Source organism: Oryza glaberrima, chromosome 7, assembly GCF_000147395.1.
Source record: "Oryza glaberrima chromosome 7, OglaRS2, whole genome shotgun sequence".
NCBI classification, from domain to species: domain Eukaryota; kingdom Viridiplantae; phylum Streptophyta; class Magnoliopsida; order Poales; family Poaceae; genus Oryza; species Oryza glaberrima.
The window spans coordinates 1,468,393-1,487,239 of record NC_068332.1 but is presented as its reverse complement, the minus strand read 5'-3'; the positions used below and the strand labels follow the sequence as shown (position 1 = coordinate 1,487,239).

Sequence of the window (18,847 nt, the reverse complement as noted above, 5' to 3'; positions counted from 1 at the left end):
TATGTGTTCATAGGGGTAGCATGTATACTTGTGTGCATTCGGATAAATATATACACGTCGTGAACACCTGCGTTTTTTACCGTGTTCCTCAAAAAAGAGAAAATAACTCTGCAAGTTTGCATCCAGTCTTAAAAAAAAAAAACTCTGCGTGCATGAAGAAATGTACTAGTATGAGTTTTTTTAGCCAGAAGACCAAATCTGGGCCCAGCCCATAAACTCCCATACAATTTACACGGGCCCAAATTACATGGGCCGAGAGCACAGCGCTTCGCCCAAAAGCTGACGGATTCGGCCCATAAAAGTTCTCCTCCTCCCCGTCTCCGCCTCCATCCGCGAGCGGAGCAGCAGAAGCAGAGCAGAGCGGCGCGAGCGCGCGAAGCCACCGCCACCGCCATGGCCGCCGCCGCCTCCGCCGCCCCCTTCCTCGGCCCCGAATCCCCGTCCACGACACCTCCCAGACGGCCTACGTCTCGCCGCTGGCGCTCCTCAAGATCCTCGTCCACGGTACGCGCGCGTGCGCGCGGCGCGCGTCGAACACCTTGTGTTTCTTTGGGTTCCTCGGTGCTCATGTGCGGCGCGACGTGCAGCGGCGCGGGAGTCGCCCGTGGCGGCGATGGGGGTGATACTGGGCGAGGAGGTGGACGGCTTCTCGGTGCGCGTCGTCGACGCCTTCCCGCTTCCGCGCTGCGCCGCTTCACCCAGGCCATCGACCCCCGCTACATCGAGGGCATGCTCGCCATGCTCAACAAAACCGACAGGTAACGAGCGCGCGCTGATCTGTTCTTCTTCTTCTTCTTGTGTTCTTGGTCGAGTCGTGGTTTCTTCTTGCCTCGCTTACCAACCTCCGTGCTCTTGCCTCACCATGTTCACCGCTTCTTGTTTCGGTGGTGAGATTCTTGATCTGAGTTGTTGAAATGTTCTAACCGTAATATTCAGAATCGTCGTTTGCATTTTAATTTCATTAAAGAACGGGGAATCAACTGGTGAAATGCATAAGTACGTAGCAATGCCGTCCAATTTCTTCAGGATTTGTTAGTAAAATCGTGGAATCATGCGTCAGGGTAATGTTTAGCCATCAGGTGTTCGACCAATTGACCAAGAGACTACATGACACAATTCTTGGGGCTGCACTTTCTGTATGCCCTGACTTAATCTTTTGTTTTGGGGCACAATTCTGCAAGAATTCAGAGCTTGAGTTCTGTACCATGAACCCATCTGTTTTCCGCTTCTTGTTTGGATGGAGAGATTCTTAATCTGAGGTGTTGAAATGTTAATCCCCAGAATCGTTTTCTGCATTTTAATTTCAATAATGAACTGAGAACCAACATGTGAAATGTATCATATGTAGCAATGCAGTTCAAATTCTTCAAGATTTGTCAGTAAAATTGTGTAATCAGGAGTCAGGGTGATGTAATGCCATATAGGTGTTCGGTCAATTGACCAAGACAATAGTTGACGCAATTCTTGGGGCTGATCTTTCTGCATGCCTTGACTTAATGTTTTGTTTGTATGTGCAAGAATTCAGAACAACGGTTCTGTAGCCAGGGAACCTTCAGCATCTGTTTAGTTGATGCGTCTGCTGTTTGTTATTAAGTCTGTCTGTTTCAATTATCTGTCCTCTTATTTTCTGCACATTACGGGTTTGATTGTTTACCCTCATTTTATTTTTATGTCCACTAATTTGGTAAATTCCCGGTGTGATGTATTGTGTGACTGAGAGCTTGTGGTGGATGGAAAGTAGTTAGCATGATATTTTCGGTACAGTGTGATATTAGTTTCAGTACATTATGTTCAGTACAGATGGTCAGATGCAAGCTAACCTGTTCACTTGGTGAAAATGTACAACCAGTTAGTTCTGCCAAGGGGCTGTACCTTTCATGGATCAGTTTCCACATCAGTTTGATGTGGTAATGCTATCCTAGCAAACAAAATGCACTGAAGCACATTATGATTTACAGGCTCGAAGGTGTTGTGGGGTGGTACCGCTCAAACCCTGGCTTCTATGGCCGTCCCTCCAATCATGATGCTGTTTTTCACAAGCTATGTTGCTATGTTCATTGTGTCACATTATTGTCAATATGTAAACCGTACCTCTGTTAAAGTTTTGAACCATTGACGCCTGTCTGGTAAAAGCAATTCTGTAAAGCCATCGACTACTTAAATCTCAATCTGCAGGCCTTTGAACAGCTGAACCTCAGAGCAATACTTGTTGCTGTGGACCCTGTCAGGAGTGCGACGGGGAATTTTACGATGAATGCATTTCGATCAGTGACCTCTTATCATGAAACTTCATCTAATGTTGGAGCACTGAATCGAGAGTACTACAGCGTAGCGGAAGATGAGAAACTGTTCTTCGAGTTGGACGTAAATTAACAACCCAAGCATCCTTGATCTTAATGCTCAAGAGTCAAGTCATGTGCCGTCCATCTTACCTTCTCCATCTTTCTCATTTTCAGATATTTGCACAAGGATTGGCCTCAGTGTTCTACTCGATTCTGATAAGCCATCGGAAGAATGACCTTGAGATAAATATTTTGAAAAGCATGGACAAGATGGGAAGCAAAGGTTCGTCTAGCGAGGATTGCAGTAGTCTGTGTCAGTTTCCTGTTATGAGTGAATCTGAGAAGAAGAATGTTGAAGCAAGCACATGAGCTTTGTTTAGTTTTTGGAAAGATAATCTCAACGTCTGCTTTGTTCTTGTGTTGACATTTGCTTATTGGGCAGGAAATGCTGATTGATCTACTCACCAAGTACCAGAACGAGGAGGAAATGCAAGAGAGTGATGCACCTGAGAATCCGCCTGACGCAGAAAATCATCTTGAAGAGCTTAAAAACCTGATGAGTGCATGCATACTCCAGATTTTTGGAATGATGTTGGCTTGGTCTTCCTTCTGAATAATCAAGGCATCCATACCATAGCTCCTGATTGCTTGGTCGCTTTAACAGAAAGTTTACAGAAGTACAGTGAAAACTGACACAGAATTAGGCATTGTTCTACTGGTTTATACCTGAGTTCTACCATGTACATAGGAATTCCCTGCTGTTCTCAGTTCTGATATGGTACAGTCTTAGCAATGCATATGCTTCGTGTTTGTGATAGACAAAAACGCTCTTATACGTCCATACATTCGCTTCCGGAAGAAGACTTGTTGTAATTGTTGCAAATTGCAGTTCTACTCTGAAATTTTGTCATGCATATGCGATGGTTTTACATAATTGCCTCAGGAGTATAGAGGAGAGGACTGACTGCCTTTTGTGATGTGAAATGTTGCCATTTCATTCAGGAGTACATTGTCCCATGTACTGAAGTGTACTCTGCTTTACGTTTAGCTTCTCTCTCCACCGAGTATATGGACAATGTCTGAATGAAATCAATGAAGAATAAATGTACACAACTTGTCTGAAAATATTTTTGTGCTTCTAACAGTAGTTCCATCAACTATTTACTTTCAGTATTACCATCTCTGCGTATACAATCAATTCACCCTTCATTTTATATTAGTCGCTGCAAACAAAGCATGCTGGTGAACGTGCAAATTGAACACTTGTGCTTTGTTAATTAATCAGGTCCTATATTTTTAATTTTGTCCATGATGGCACGCAATTTTTAATCATGGGAGACGTGCAAAAATGGCGAATGATGATCTGAAAATAAATTTGAAATCCTAATTGTATGTCAAGTTGTATCAAAGTCATACTAATTGATCTGGCTCTTATCATCTACTACAAGTCTTATCATGCGAGAAGCTACTTTAGTACATTGACAATAGTTTTAAAATTTGGAATTATCAATACAACATCTAGTACATGTATATATTCCTCCAAGAATATGTTTAATTTTGAACCACTAGATTCTTTATTCCTGATGATGGTATCTTACTTACACAGATCGATGTTCATACAACCTGCAGGTGGTTTTTGTCGGTAACCTAGCTAACTAGTGAATTGAAGTAAATTTTCTCGAGTGGGAAATTAATTAACACAAACCATATATGACAAATTCAGAGTTATATAACAAAAAGAAATGCAAATCTCAGAATTAAACGCATATTGCCATATGCTAGCGTGAACATCAGTAGCTAGGAACTCTTTTAGTAGGGGGATTGGCCGGGGATGTTGCCCTTCAGCGAGTAGTTGCAGGCGACGATGACGCCGTTCCCGTTGTCGCAGACGACCTCGGCGCAGCCGATGTCCGTCGAGTCGCGCCACACCACCTGCGTGTAGTGCCCGCACGAGTTCCCCTCCGGCGCCGAGCAGATGTTGGTGGTGTGGTTGTACCACTGCTCCTCCGACACCCACGACGCCACGGCGTCGGCCGCCGGCGAGCTGCTCTCGGAGCTGAAATAATACAGGTTCTCCCCGTAGACCGAGGTGCCCGATGGCTGCAGCTCGCAGCCGCCGGCGTTCAGCTGCGCCACGTGGTTCGCCGCGAACGCCGCCACCACGTTGTTCCAGACCACCGCCGGCACTCCCACGCTGCTCCTGGTCACGTTGTGCGGGCTCAGGTAGTCGTCCGGCGTCGCCACCGCAAGTGATGCAGCTACTATTACTAACACGCAGAGGGCTAGCCTGCTGCTTGATGATAACCACGCCATATTAATTTGCAGCACTTGAACAGACCAAACCTTAGCTAGTCGAAAATATATGGAGAGATCAATGTATTCGATCTCCGTGTGGGCAATGCCTATATCTGCCAGCAGGTATATTTATACTACTACTGGTACTGGCTCGACGACTTCTGCATATGTACTGTATACTGTCATATACTTGTTCTCTCCGTTTCAAAATATAACTAGAGTCGCAAAAATATATATATATATATATATATATATATATATATATATATATATATATATATATATATATATATATATATATACACACTGTAATATAACATAAGCATTTCTAGAAGTTAGTATCATTTATGTATGGAAAGCGTCTGATACTTCCTCCGTTTCAAAACAAATTTGTCTTAAGGAAGAATATATTCGTCTTTTCATATTACATACTAATCTATCTAATATACTTCCATAATAAAAAAAATATATAAGACACGACCACTAATGCAAACACTGAGAAAAAAATTATTACCACCTTTTTGTTTGGAGCATTCTAATTAGGGGTGAAAACGATACGGAAACGGACGGAAACCATTTTTATCCTTTTTGTTTTCATATTTTTTTTTGGAATCGGAAACCCTGGATACGAAAACGGAATCGAATATTATCGAAACCGAAAACGGAGCGAAAACGAACCGGCGTGAATACGGTAAAGAAAATTTATCGGAATAAAAAACCCTTCAAACTGATAAATCCAATTGAATAAATTATCTATGTTTAAAAGAGTAATGTTGTTGATAAATCCCAATGTAGGACAAAAAATATTCATATGTAATTTTAGATTTGCATAACAAATATTTTTTTAAAAAAATAATAGCCAAACATCATGGTATTCACTATTTAGTGCTTAAAAAAAGAATCCAGAGTATTTCAGTCACAAAATTTCTGGTAATTCCGAGAAAATTTCCGAAAATTCCGAGAAAATTTCTGGAAAGTTTCAAACTGCTCTTATCATTTCCGATTCTGTTTCCGAGAAAATATTTCTGAATTTATTTCCGTTTCCAAAAAATTCCAACTGATAGATTCCGTTTTTGAAAATAGGTCCGGAATCTGGAAAGTTTCCATACCGTTTTCACCCCTAATTCTAATAAATACAAATGCATGCACCCAATGAGAGTGAAGAATTTTATTAAAAAAATGAATTTAAGGGATGAAGATGTGCTAGTTAATTAGATGCATGGATGGTGTATGCACACATTGTATTATGTAACATCAAAGAAATACTTACGCCTTATATTTTGGGACAGAGGGAGTATTAGCTAAAGATTATGGATTTTAGAAAAAATCAAGTAAATGATAATTCGATCAAACTCATCGAATTGCAAAATTAAAGTAAACATCAAGTTGATAGATGCATGCATATGTCAAGCTCGAGAAGGAAAAACGTAGGACTAAGTCTAAAACTTTAGATCTGCACTGGAAGAAAATTGACCGAACGATAAATTAAATATTACCACTGTTTGATTTTTTTTAACGGGGGCATCAATATAATCCAATTCTGTCCCGAATCCCGATTAAATTCCAAAAATTTACTTGATGGGGTCAACACTTCTCTCTCTCTGCCCGCACACACTACTCTTCATTTCTTTTGCTAGCTAGCTAGCTATAGATTGATCGATCGATCTGGCTCAATAAAATTTATCAAACTGCCCGTCCAATGCAATGTGCTCGATCGGTCGAGTCTGGTTTCGAGATGCCATGTCTTCTTCTTAATTAATTAGTCTACACGTATTGCATGCACATGGCCAACGAATTATATATATCGATCCCTTTGCAGTTAACTCATCAGCCGGGTCAAGATGCATGGTAGCGTCAGTCCGATCAATCGAGCTGGATAGGTACTAGTTAATATCTACGGGTGGATAACGAGCTAGTTTGGCTCCATCACTCGTTTGAGCTCGTTATCTTAGGACGTGTTTGCTTGGCTGCACCAGGGGTGTCTTGCATCCCGCGTGCAACTAACGACGTGTTTGGTTGTCTGCATCGGCGTGTGAGTCAGGATTCATCAGTGCAAAAGTGACCTCCAAGCCAAGCTAAGAGAAAACACGGAAATCGGCTGTGGTTCCTTGGTTAGCTAGGCTTGGCTCATGCCAACGTGGGGTTGAGCATGTGTGAGCATGGGATGGGCGGGCATAGGAGATGCATAGGGGTCAACATATCCCGTCACCCCTTTCGCTCATTTGTTCACTTGGCCACCATCTCTGTTGCTGCTTGAGCCGTCGTCTCCACCACTACGTCTCTTCTTCAGCAACTCTAGCCGACGCCTATATGAGTTTATCGCCGCCATATCTTGTTCCTCTTCTCCTATAGATGTTGTTGGCGACATCTCCCTCGTCGACCACAGACTCCCTCCTCAAACTAGATCCGTAGTAAGGGGGCGAGCTCCGAGCGGCAAGGTCGTACAGGTGAGCGACGACGGTTATGAGACGCCAATGCTCGCAATTTTTATAGGAATAAAAAACACATAAAGTTTCTAAATCGTCATTTGGTCGACACATAAGAGACACATGAATTCAGAATCATGGGAAGAATAAAACACGAGGTAGAACCTCATGATTATTTTTCTCTAAAGTCTATGTAGAATTGTCCATTCTATAGTAACTTTAAAAGAAATTATAGGACTTAATCCTTTATTTCAATAACCTTGGAATTCACCAATTTTCCTATGCTTTTCGTACAAATTAAAAAGGCCTTAACACACATATTTCTCTGAACTGTCAATGGTAGTTCGTTGTGGATTCATATATATTGTGTGATTTTTTATGCCTGGATCATTAAGATGCGATTACCTGGGTCTTAATTATCACCTCTCTTAACATGACAAGCTATTTTAAGTATAATGACCATAGCTTATACTCATTTGAATTGTACAATATCCATTCGTCTGAAGTAGTTTTTTTTTTCTGCAGTAGCTTCATGATCGGCATATAAAATGACTCAATACATCCCAACCGTTGACGTTAGTCTAAAATTTAGCATGGCTGACGGCTTTATTCCCACCGGCACAAGTACAAACATATATACGTATGCACATGATTATACGTACGTACATGCACGTATAATTAAGCATGCGAACTGTGTGTAAATTGTAAAAATAAAAACAAGGACTACATACTACACGTATATAGTCCTTCTGCAGCTGGCCGGATCAGCGTATATAGTATTTTCTCCGTTTCATATTATAAGATTTTCTAGCATTACCCACATTCATATATATGTTAATGAATCTAGACATATATACATCTATATGAATGTGAGCAATACTAGAAAGTTTTATAACCTGAAACAAATGTAGTATATTTTTTTTTAGAGGGGAGGCCAGATGGCCCAGCTTTTTATAGAAAGCATAAGTCTTACAAACCGTTTTACATAATACTGGGGCTGCTAGTTTTCAATTAAAGGCATTACCATCAGGCATCAGAACATAAGCATCCAAGAAGGATGACTCTAAGAAAGGGTAAAGGATAAAGGTTATCTTGCAGAACAGAGACGAAAACTAAACAGATGCGAGCAGAATTATCCAATCCCAGCTCTTCGTAAGGACGACAGTACTCCTTGCATAGCTTGAGTCTTCATTTCCAGGTCATGGGCCTCCTCCGGCTTTAATAGAATCTTCCACTATAAAAGAAAACCAATCAAGCGGAAAGAGATAATCAAGGGTGAGGGGATTAGTTTGTTTCTAAAAATCATATCATTGCGAGCAGACCAAAGAGTCCAAATCAAAGCAGCCAAAATCATGGTATTAAGTCTAGAGGTTTTAGAAGTATCAAAACCATAGAGTCTAAAGAAGTCCTCAAAATTAAAAGGGATCCTTCTCCAGTCCAAAGCATCCCGACATACACACCAAGCAAAAGTCGCAATAGGACAGTTAAAACAGATATGAACTGCATCTTCACTTCTATCACACAGTTGACAGAATTCAGAGCCTTCCCAATTAAATTTCTTCAGTTGAACAGCCGATTGAATCTTTCCCCTTATAGCCAGCCATAAAAAGTGTTTTTGTTTTGGAAGAATCGGGCTAGCCCAGATAAGTTGAAAATGTGGGTCAATTATCCCTCTAAAAGTGAGCATCCTATACATAGATTGAGAGGTAAAGATCCCTTTCTTATCTATGGCCCATTTGAGTCTGTCAGGATCAGATTGTAGAACCACCTTTCTAACTAATTCCACCAAGTGATGCCACTCCTCTATATCTGCACCATTGAAAGATCTCCTAAAGGATAGAGCATTCACCCCCTGATTAACTACATCTCCGAGAAGAATATTTTGTTGATGGCAGATTTCGAAAATGCTAGGAAAGAGAATTTTCAGAGAGCAGTCCCCAAACCAGGTATCCTTCCAGAAATCAATGTGTTTACCATCCCCTATCAACCAAGTACATCCTAGATGAACCCACTTTTTGATCTTAAGTAACCCCTGCCAGAATTGAGAGGAGTGATGAGGCTGTTGCTGGAAAAACCCACCATTTGTCATGTATTTCTTCCTCAAAAGATTAATGCATAGAGATTGATCTCCAGATTCTAGTTTCAGCACCCATTTAGCTAGAAGGGCTACATTGATAGCTCTAGTCTCAGTAAAGCCTAAACCACCAAAATCTTTAGGGAAAGCCATGTTTGTCCATTTCATCATGTGGTACTTTCTTTTGCCATTCAAACCCTCCCAGAAAAATTTGCATCTAATATTATCTAACTTCAACTGAATGTCTTCTGGAAGAAGATAAAAACCCATAGCATAGGAAGGGATGGAAGAGAGACAGGAGTTGAGGAGGACAGCCCTACCACTATAATACATATGACCCATTTTCCAGGAATCTAACCTTTTCTCTAGTTTTTGGGGAATGAAGTTAAAATCAACATTCAGAAGTTTGTTTGGACTAATTGGCAGTCCCAGATATTTCATAGGAAAACACCCAATAGGACAGTTAAGCATAGCAGCAACTTTGGATTGTTCTGAATCTTGCAATCCCACAGTAAAGACCTCACTTTTGTGATAATTCACTTTCATGCCAGACATCTCTTCAAAGCAATATAAAAGGAATTTAGTAGCTATGATCTCCTTTTCAACAAACGGAATAAAAATCACAGTATCATCCGCATATTGAAGATGAGTAAGACCATTAGGGATAAGATGGGGAACCATGCCTGACATAATACCTCCCTGATTTGCTTTATCTAGAATACCTGCTAGAGCATCTCCAACCAAATTGAAAAGAAGGGGAGACAAGGGGTCTCCCTGTCTCAGACCTCTAAAAGTTTGAAAAAAACTACTCCTCTCCCCATTGATGTTAATACAAACTTTTCCATCAGTGACACAGGATTTAATCATATTCAGCAAAGAAGGAGGAAACTTTTTCCTATGAAGGACTTCAAAGAGGAAATTCCAGCTAACCCTATCATATGCTTTCTCAAAGTCAAGTTTTAGGATAATGCCTTTTTGATTAGTTATTTTAAGCTCATGAAGGACCTCATGTAAGATTATACATCCTTCTAAGATAAACCTCCCGGGAATGAAAGCTGTTTGATTTTGAGAGATCAAAGAAGGAGCAACCTCTGTCAGTCGATTAGTGACAGCCTTATTTAGAAACTTGAAACATTCATTTAGAACACAAATGGGCCTGAATTGTCTAATAGAATTAGCCTCTTGGCATTTGGGGATAAGGGATATGACACCATAGTTAAGTCTCTTGAGATCCAACTCCCCATTTTGTAGAAGAATTAGCATTTCAAAAAGATCACATCTAAGATCATCCCAAAAGGCCTTATAAAATTGAATTGTAAACCCATCAGGGCCTAGAGCAGTGTTAGGTTTGGCTTCCTTAATCACCTTATCTAACTCAGCTATAGTAAAAGGTCTAGTCAAAGAAGCTATTTGGGTTTCTGATAAATAGCCTGAGTCAGACCAGAAATCATGGGCTAGATGGACTGAAGAAGGAGGGTCAGCTCTAAAGAGATTTTTATAGAAGTCAATAATGTGAGAGGTAAGGCTAGCTTGATCAGAAATTATAACTCCATTTTCTTCAAGAAAGAAGATAGTACATTTCCTTCTTCCATTAGCTATCCCTTGGTAGTATGAGGTATTTCTATCCCCCTTCAAAAGCCACTGTTCTCCACTCCTTTTATGCCAGTACAGTTCTTCCATTTCATAGATGTGCTCCAAGTTAGCCTCAACCTCATATCTATCTTGCCATTCATCAGGGGAGAGCCCTATATCATCAGCTCGAGAGTCCAGAAAGTCAAGCCTAGCTGTTAGAGTTTGTTTAGTTTTCTTCAGTTCACTCCCCAAGTTAGCACCCCACCCTTTCAAAAACGTTCTCACACCTTGCATATTTTTGTGCCAGAAGTTAAGAATGTAACTGCCATCTCTCACCAACATATGACTTTTGACCATTTCCTTACAATTATCAAGCAGAAGCCAAGAAGATTCAAATCTGAAATATTTCCTCCTCACAATTTTTTCCTCCCATGTATCTAAAAGAAGTGGAGTGTGGTCAGAACCCACTCTAAGCAAGGAACAAAGAGAGGCTAAAGGGAAATGGGCCTCCCAGGAGAGATTGATTAGCACCCTATCTAGAACCTCTAGCACAGGATTTTGTTGTTTGTTGGTCCAGGTGAATTTCCTACCTCCTCTATACAGATCTCTCAAGGACAAGTCTGAGATGAAAGCATTGAACAAATCCATATTCCCACAATTAATGTTAGAGTTAGGTTTTTCATGAGCAAACCTATATAAGTTAAAATCACCACCGATAATTAGAGGATCCTGGGACTGCAGAATAAAGGTAGATAACTCAGATAGGAATGAAGGTTTCAGAGAGTCAAGAACTAGTCCATAGACATTAATCACCATCCATCTAAAACCATCTTTTCTATTTTTGACCACCTTACTTAGGAAGAAGTCTCCCATTTCAGAGTGTAGGCTTTCAAGAATATCAGAGTTAATTCCAGTAAGAAGACCCCCAGAGGCACCAAGAGAAGGTTTCCAACACCACTCAAAATTCTTATTGCCTTGAAATAGTCTTAATTCCCTGTCAGTAAAGTTTTCTTTCTTTGTCTCTTGTAAACACACCACATCTATTTGTTGAGAAAACAACATCTCCCTCAGTTGTTCTTTCCTAGCTTCATTTCCCAAACCCCTCACATTCCAATAGAGAATCTTCATTTCTTTTTCCTAGTTTTATAAACACCCCTCTTACCTTCTATAGAAGCATTGCTCTCAGAAGGGGGCTCCCCTTCCCCCTTCTAAGGCTTTGTATTCTCCCTTTTTTTGTCATTCTCCTCAACCTTTTTCTTAACAGCTAATTCAGCAATCTTAGCCTGAGCCAATTCCTTAGCCTTAATAGTATCTATGTTACCCATTACCTCCTCATGAGAGTTACCTAAAGAGATACCAGATTTGACAGCTATATCTAAAAGAGTATCAGAATCAACCAACTGAAAAACTGCAAAGGGATTAGAAGTACCTGAAATTTCAAGGTTCTTTTTCTGTGTCAGAAGTTCAGCTCTCATGGGAATTGGTACAGCTTGGTCTTTCTGTCTGTCACTTTTCCTGGTTGCCATCACTGGGCCAACTGTCTTCCTCTTCTTTTTAGCTTTCTTACTTGACACCATCTCAAAGAGTTCAGTCTCTGTCTTGTCTTCTTCTGCCAAACTTCTCTCTATATCAGAATCAGTTGGGATTTCCACCATTTCAGCTACTTTGTCCATCTCTTCTAGCAGACTTGGAGCACTCAGAGGTAGATCCTCTTCCTGAGAGTACTGCACTTCCTCTTGTGTCAGTTCAGGGTTGGACCACAGCACCACAGCACCTCTATGTCAATAAGGTGGGTTACAAGTTGAGATGGGAACCTGAGGGATATGAACCAAAAAGCAATCTGAATCCCCCCTCCCCACCTGAGAATAGAGATGGTAATAACAGTAAGGATAATCATGACGACTCAGAAGAGGATGATGATGACTAGATGGACTCAGACCCAAAGAAAAATCAAGGTGAATCTCATCATCCCCCAGGAGGATTGTATGTCAGTAAAGGTTCCTCCTCAGCTCCCCCCCCCCTGCTGGTAAAGGTTCCTCCTCAGCTCCCCCCCCCCTGCTGGAAAAGGTAAAAATCACACCAATGACTTGATGATAGAAACAAATGTAGTATATATTAGCCGTATATATACGTAAGATGAGCTCAGTAGTAATACTAATTAATTAGTAGGGCGGTTTTCCGTTGTAGTTGCCCGGCGGCGAGTAGTTGAAGGTGATGAAGACGCCGAGGTTGTTGTCGCAGACGACGCGAGCGCAGCCGATCGCCGTCGAGCCGCGCCACACCACCTGCGTGTAGTGCCCGCACGGCCTCCCCGGCGGCGCCGAGCAGCTGTTGCTGCCGCGGTCGTACCACTGCTTCTCCTTCACCCACGCCGCCACCGCGCTCGCCGCCGTCCAGTCGCCGCCGGCGGAGCCCCAGAAGATGTTCTCGCCGTACCTCCCGCCGGAGTCCGTGTGCAGCTTGCAGTCGCCGCGCCGCTGCGCCGCGTACCCCCGCGCGTACGCCGCCGCCGTGTCGTCCCAGCGCACCGGCCCGACCCCGACCTCCGCCCTCGCCGCGTTGTGCGGGTCCACGAAGTCCTGCGCCGAGTTCTGCGCCACGGCCGCTGCAACCATTATTGCAGCTACGACGAACATGCAGCAGGCTACAGCCCTGCAGCTTAGTGATGACGACCCTGCCATTGATATATGTTAAGTAATTAAGCTTTAACACACCAGCTAATTAAGCAAATAGATTGTATATATGCATAACAATTAAAACTTATTGGCTGGTGTGGGAGTGAGCTATGTATGGTCATATATGCCGGGTATTTATAGTGCTAGCTCGATGACTTGTGTGCATGCATTAATGTATATACATATGTTCTCTGGTCAAATTAATTTATTCCAAAGAGAGCTATTAGGCCACACATAATAAAAGTTTTATTCTTATTAAATGGAGTAAATTTCACAAAACTATAAGTACTTTGATCAAATTACGATATATCACAAAACTACAGATTTAACACTAAATTTATCACAAAATTACATGTTTAAGATGAAATGTTGCAAATTTATAGATTTACTAACAAAGTTATTGCAAACTACATGGTTAATATAAATTTAATCACAAAACTTTGTCATCCATAATTCAACATAGCATTAGTGCGAATCATTTAAAACCCAAAATAAATAGATTTATGATAATTTTATTATTAAATCTGTAGTTTTGTGATAATTAGCTTTAAATATATAGTTTTGTAATAAATTTATTGTTAAATATATAGTTTTGTGATACATCACTTTAAATCTGTAGGTTATGATAATTCGATCAGTGGATATAGTTTTTTTGAAATTTACGTACTCTATTGAATATGGTGTCATATATGTTTTTTATAATTAGTCTTATACTTCCTCTGTTTCACAATGTAAGACTTTCTAGCATTGTCCATATTCACTTAGATGTTAATGAATCTAGACATATGTATGTGTTTAGATTCATTAACATCTATATGTATGTGGGCAATGCTAGAAAGTCTTACATTGTGAAACGAAGGGAGTAATAAATTAATAAAGTGAGAAATTAAATGGGTTTCATCTAGATGAAACTATGTGTGCTTTGTTTCTAATATACTTTGTCTATTACATATATTGCTTTTGAAACAATAAGAATAAAACAATGTATTATACGGACTATTCCATTTATAAATTAAATGCCTTGTTGTTTATGTGACAGATCGAAACGCACAAAATGACATCTTCCATTGGAATTTACTTTATGAAAAAAAAATAATTCCACGCACGCGATAAGTAGGGCAGTTAATTGGAAAAGGGACGTGCATTCATGCCCTTTCGAAATTTTGAGGTTTAATTTAATTAGTTCATACTAGTTTACATAGTTTACATAGTCCCGCGTACACGCATACATACAGAAGTTGAAGAATAATTAGCTACCACCTCTGCCTTAAAATAAGTTTATTTTTCATCCAATTCACACATATAAATAAAAAACAAAAAGACTATAAATACCCTACTTTATCAAATCCCAATGAAACTATATTTCACTTTATCTACTCAATACAAATATTTTCTTATTCGATGAAATGATTAATAGATCTAAAAGTAAATTTATTTTGGGACTAATGGAAAAAAACTAAAAATAAATTTAATATGGGACGGAGGAATTAGTTATGGACCGGCTGTGTCGTGTTTAACTGGTTAAGTATGTGTCATAGTCATAGTTAGCACAAACGAACAGCAAAACTGCAACTGCCGCTATTGCCTCCATTCAAAGTCGTTGATCAATCGATCTTGATGCATAGAAATTTAATGAGAAAAGACCCAGATACAACGACTCAAGTGACCTACGTACGTGGTCTGCTTATACTAAATTTATCTCTCCTTTTTAAGAATGTACGTACGTAGGAGTATTTATATATAGGCAAAGAGCAAAAAAAATTGTGTAACAACTGCAGCTAATGGATATAATTTCACATGTATATGGGAATCTACATTAATTTCCCAGCTAATGGATATAATTTTGAAAAAAAAATACTCCAAGTATAAATGGACAGTTATTGGCCAAGTATACTAGCTCCAAGAATATAATATATAGCTGGTTAAACCGCATGTATAATCCTCAATATATTAAGCAAAAGCACTGCAGGTGATGAATCTATAGTTTATATAAAGTTACAACTCACTAAAAGTCTAAAGCTAACCATGTCACATCATCACCACTAGTGCTAGTAATTACATATTTAACCTCATGCAAGCATATAACATCATATACATCTACAACTTATTTAATTCTGTAAATCAACATGCAAGCATATCTAGTCATCATCTCTCACATCATTTCCATAATATTTTAACAAATCTATCAATCACTTTTATAATATTTAACATGTGAAAATATTGTCATGATTAATATTTGTAATGAACAATTGGCTTTGCAGAATGATTTATTTGATGAATTGGTTTGAAAAGATGTGTGGATGTTGGTGTGAGTGCGTGTGGCTAATGTGGGTCAGGTTGTGATATCTGTGCCCAGAAACGGTTGTTTTATCTGATTGTGTGCAGGTGACTTGAGGTCAGCCTTGGTCAGTGGTGAGGACCGGGACTATGCTCAGGGAGGAGCAGAGGTCTAGTGCGGTCGGGATACCACGTGAGAAGGTGACTAGAGTCAGGATTCTTGGTGGACAATTTCGGTCAACGGTGGGGATCGGGACTAAACTCAGGGAGGAGTTGAGGTCCAGACGGTCAAGGATACCAGGTGACGAAGTTGGATATGAGATGGCATACGATGGATGGACATCGTGTGAGAGAGATCTTTGCAACGGGTTTCACGAAGTGTGCGTGCAAGCGTCGGTGTTTGCGAAGGAGATTGGAAGAATTTGGAGTTGAGTATATGGCGTTACAGTACGGCGAGGTACTGTAGCAATATATATGGGTGTGGTATATATGCAGGTACAGTGCTGTGCATGTGTGGCTGCAGCTCGTGTACATGCATGTGTACAGCATGTGGTGGCTCGATCGGCTTGGTGAACAGGCCGTTGGCCCACGTGCGAACGGTCTAGCAGGATGGACAGGTTGCGATGGCCTGTTGGATCAATGACGTGTGCATGAGGATACCGAACGGGAGTAGGAGACCGAGTGCACACTGACGACAGTGGAGAGGAATCCGTTTCGATGTGGTTTTTCTGCAGCCGGTGCTGCTGATTTGGAATACAAGGTTTGAGTCCTATTGTCAATAGAAGTTTTACACCTACTTTAATTTTAAGTAGGGTTTTTTATATAAATAGAGAAGGAGCGTGAGGCTTCCCTATATCGTTTTGAGAGCAATTGATCGAGTTGATAGTTTAACTAGGGTTTCGAGTTTAGTCGAGATTTTTTTTGTAAGGCGTACTGTTGTTGCACTTTGTAAATACAGAGAGAAGCAATAAAGTTGTCATTTACTTTGAGAGTTCTTCGATTCGTGTTTCTTCGGGTTCAGGTGACTGGGAGGCGATCTAACTGGCGGCGTGCGAGCGGTCCGACCGGCGGCGATAGGATTATATCGAGATTTCCATCGATTTGAGGGTAACTTTTATTTCCGCTAAAAGTTTTTGGGTTTTTGGTTTTCTCTACCATTCACCCCCTCTCTGGTAGCCTTAGTTTATTGTGTTCGATTCTACATAACATATACTTATCAATATGTTTCACACTAAAGCGCGGATATCATTTGTATGTTTTATAATAAGTATGATAAATCCTGACGTTTCATCAATTTTTTTCTTTTGCTCCTTGCTCGACTGTAAAAAAATTATTAAAAATTGCTTAGTAAGTTTCGCAGCTAGCAAAGCGCGAAAAATCAACAAGTATAAACTAATTGAAGGGTAACTAGCTAGCGCTAACTAATTAGCTTGCATTATTCATAGAGATGAGGCATGCAATCTTGTCTTGCGTACGTGTCGTGAATCTTTTGAGGTTTACAGCTGCCAACAGGAGCGGTCGTTTAATTGGATTTATTCCGGTCGAATGACGTGTGATATATGCAACGCCTGGTCGAGATGATAACTACTCTCTCCGTACTCATAAAAAAAGTTATTTTAAACAGTGACAATCTCCAAAACACAACATTGATTTCTTATTTCTATAAAAATATTTATTGAAAAGTGATATATGTATACTTTTATGAAAGTATTTTTCAAGATAAATCTATTTATATAATTTTTATATTTTCAATTCATGATTTATATTCCTAAGATTTGACTTAAACATTGTCCTGAACGATTTTCTTTACGAGTACGGAGGAAGTATGCATGTCGTTGACTCGTCGTTTGTCCTGATGATCGATCCATGTCATGCACAGAAATTTCCCAAATACGAGATTAGCCAGTCTCTCTTTGTATTGTACGTGCTTTCGAGCTTATATTTACCACGTGGTCCAAAGCAATGTGAGAGGAAAGAACCAGATGGGCCGGAAGTGGGGAAGGATAGCAGGCCAACTGGACTGGAAAGAATCGGACCGCCATGGATTTAGAAGGGAAAGAGAGGAGGGGACGACCTGGGCCGGCCAGTGTTGGTCTGAAAAAGGAAAAAGTACACCGAAGGTCTATAAGGGCCCCTTGAATCGCAGGAATGAGAAAACATAAAAATAGAAAAAATGCAGGATTTTGATACGAATGTAAGTGTAAAACAGAGGATTGCAAAACACAGAAAAAACAGAGGAATGGTCGTTTGATTGGACCGCATGAAAAACACAGGAATTAGAGGAGAGATAAAGACTCAAAGGAAAGTTTCCAAGAGGTTTTACCTCATGTTAGAATTCCTCCAAAAGTTGCATGGCATTAGCCAATCCATAGGAATTTCATAGGATTCCATAAGATTCATTCCTTTGATTCAAAGGGCTATATAGAAAAAAATCCTATAGGAATGAAATCCTCTAAAATTCCTATGAATTTCCTTTGAATCAAAGAGGGCCTAAACTTGTTAACTAGTTACAAAACATCCTCAAACCGCAAAACCAGATATTCGGTGTCCCTTAACTAATCAAAACCGGTCACAATGGGTCATTCGGTGGTTTTGACCCCTGTTTTGTCCGACGTGGCGGCTTAAGTCAGCATGGGACCCACGTGGGCTCCACATGTCAGGATACCACGTCATATCTCTCCCTTCCTCTCTCTCAGTCTTCTCTGTCGCAGCCCGTGGGAGAGGAGGATGGCAGCGGTGACGACGGCAGTTGCTGTGGGGAAGCACGGCGGCTCCGAGGCCTAAGGCAGAGGCCAGCGGTGAGTGAGACACGGTGGAGGCGCGGGGAGGCCGGCGAGCTCCTCCAAAGTCCAAATCCACGCCGTCGCCAGTGAGCTCCATTGCATGGAAAGGGAGGAGGCGGGGTGGTCGCGGTCGTCGGCAAGGAGCTCAAAGGCAGGGGCCCAGAGAAGGCGGTGGCTCGGCGGCTGCCGTCCTCGCCCAGCTCCTCAACTTGGCGGCAGACCACCACCGTTCCGCTCCGCCAGCCGCCGTGCGCTCGCTCGCCTGCCTCCACCGCCGCTCTGCGTCTCTGCTCCGCTCCGCCCTCCGTCACGCACTCGCTTGCCGCCGTTCTGCTCCACTGGCTGCTGCTCAGCCCAACTCACCGCCGCCCATTGCTACTCCCCTGCGGCAAAGAGAAGAAAAAAAAGAGAAAAAAGAGAAAGGGGAAATTCGGGATGCTTCACGTCGTTGCCGCCACCGACC

At 41.2% G+C, this 18,847-nt stretch overlaps 1 protein-coding gene and 2 pseudogenes across 1 annotated transcript; 1 reads left to right on the top strand and 2 right to left on the bottom strand.

Annotated features, from left to right (window-relative positions):
• Nucleotides 1-393: 393 nt before the first annotated feature.
• On the top strand, nucleotides 394-3,092 carry LOC127779256 (26S proteasome non-ATPase regulatory subunit 14 homolog; annotated as a pseudogene).
• A 999-nt stretch (nucleotides 3,093-4,091) lies between these two features.
• Nucleotides 4,092-4,744, bottom strand: LOC127780913 (pathogenesis-related protein PRB1-2-like; annotated as a pseudogene).
• An 8,067-nt stretch (nucleotides 4,745-12,811) lies between these two features.
• LOC127779866 (pathogenesis-related protein PRB1-3-like) lies at nucleotides 12,812-13,330 on the bottom strand. The gene has a single exon (XM_052306789.1). It carries the CDS (start codon nucleotides 13,328-13,330, stop codon nucleotides 12,812-12,814), a length of 519 nt encoding a protein of 172 aa, XP_052162749.1.
• Nucleotides 13,331-18,847: the final 5,517 nt, after the last annotated feature.

Bases quoted from the DNA above. Each gene is read 5' to 3' on its own strand.
- LOC127779866 (XM_052306789.1), bottom strand. From the start codon at position 13,330: ATGGCAGGGTCGTCATCACTAAGCTGCAGGGCTGTAGCCTGCTGCATG.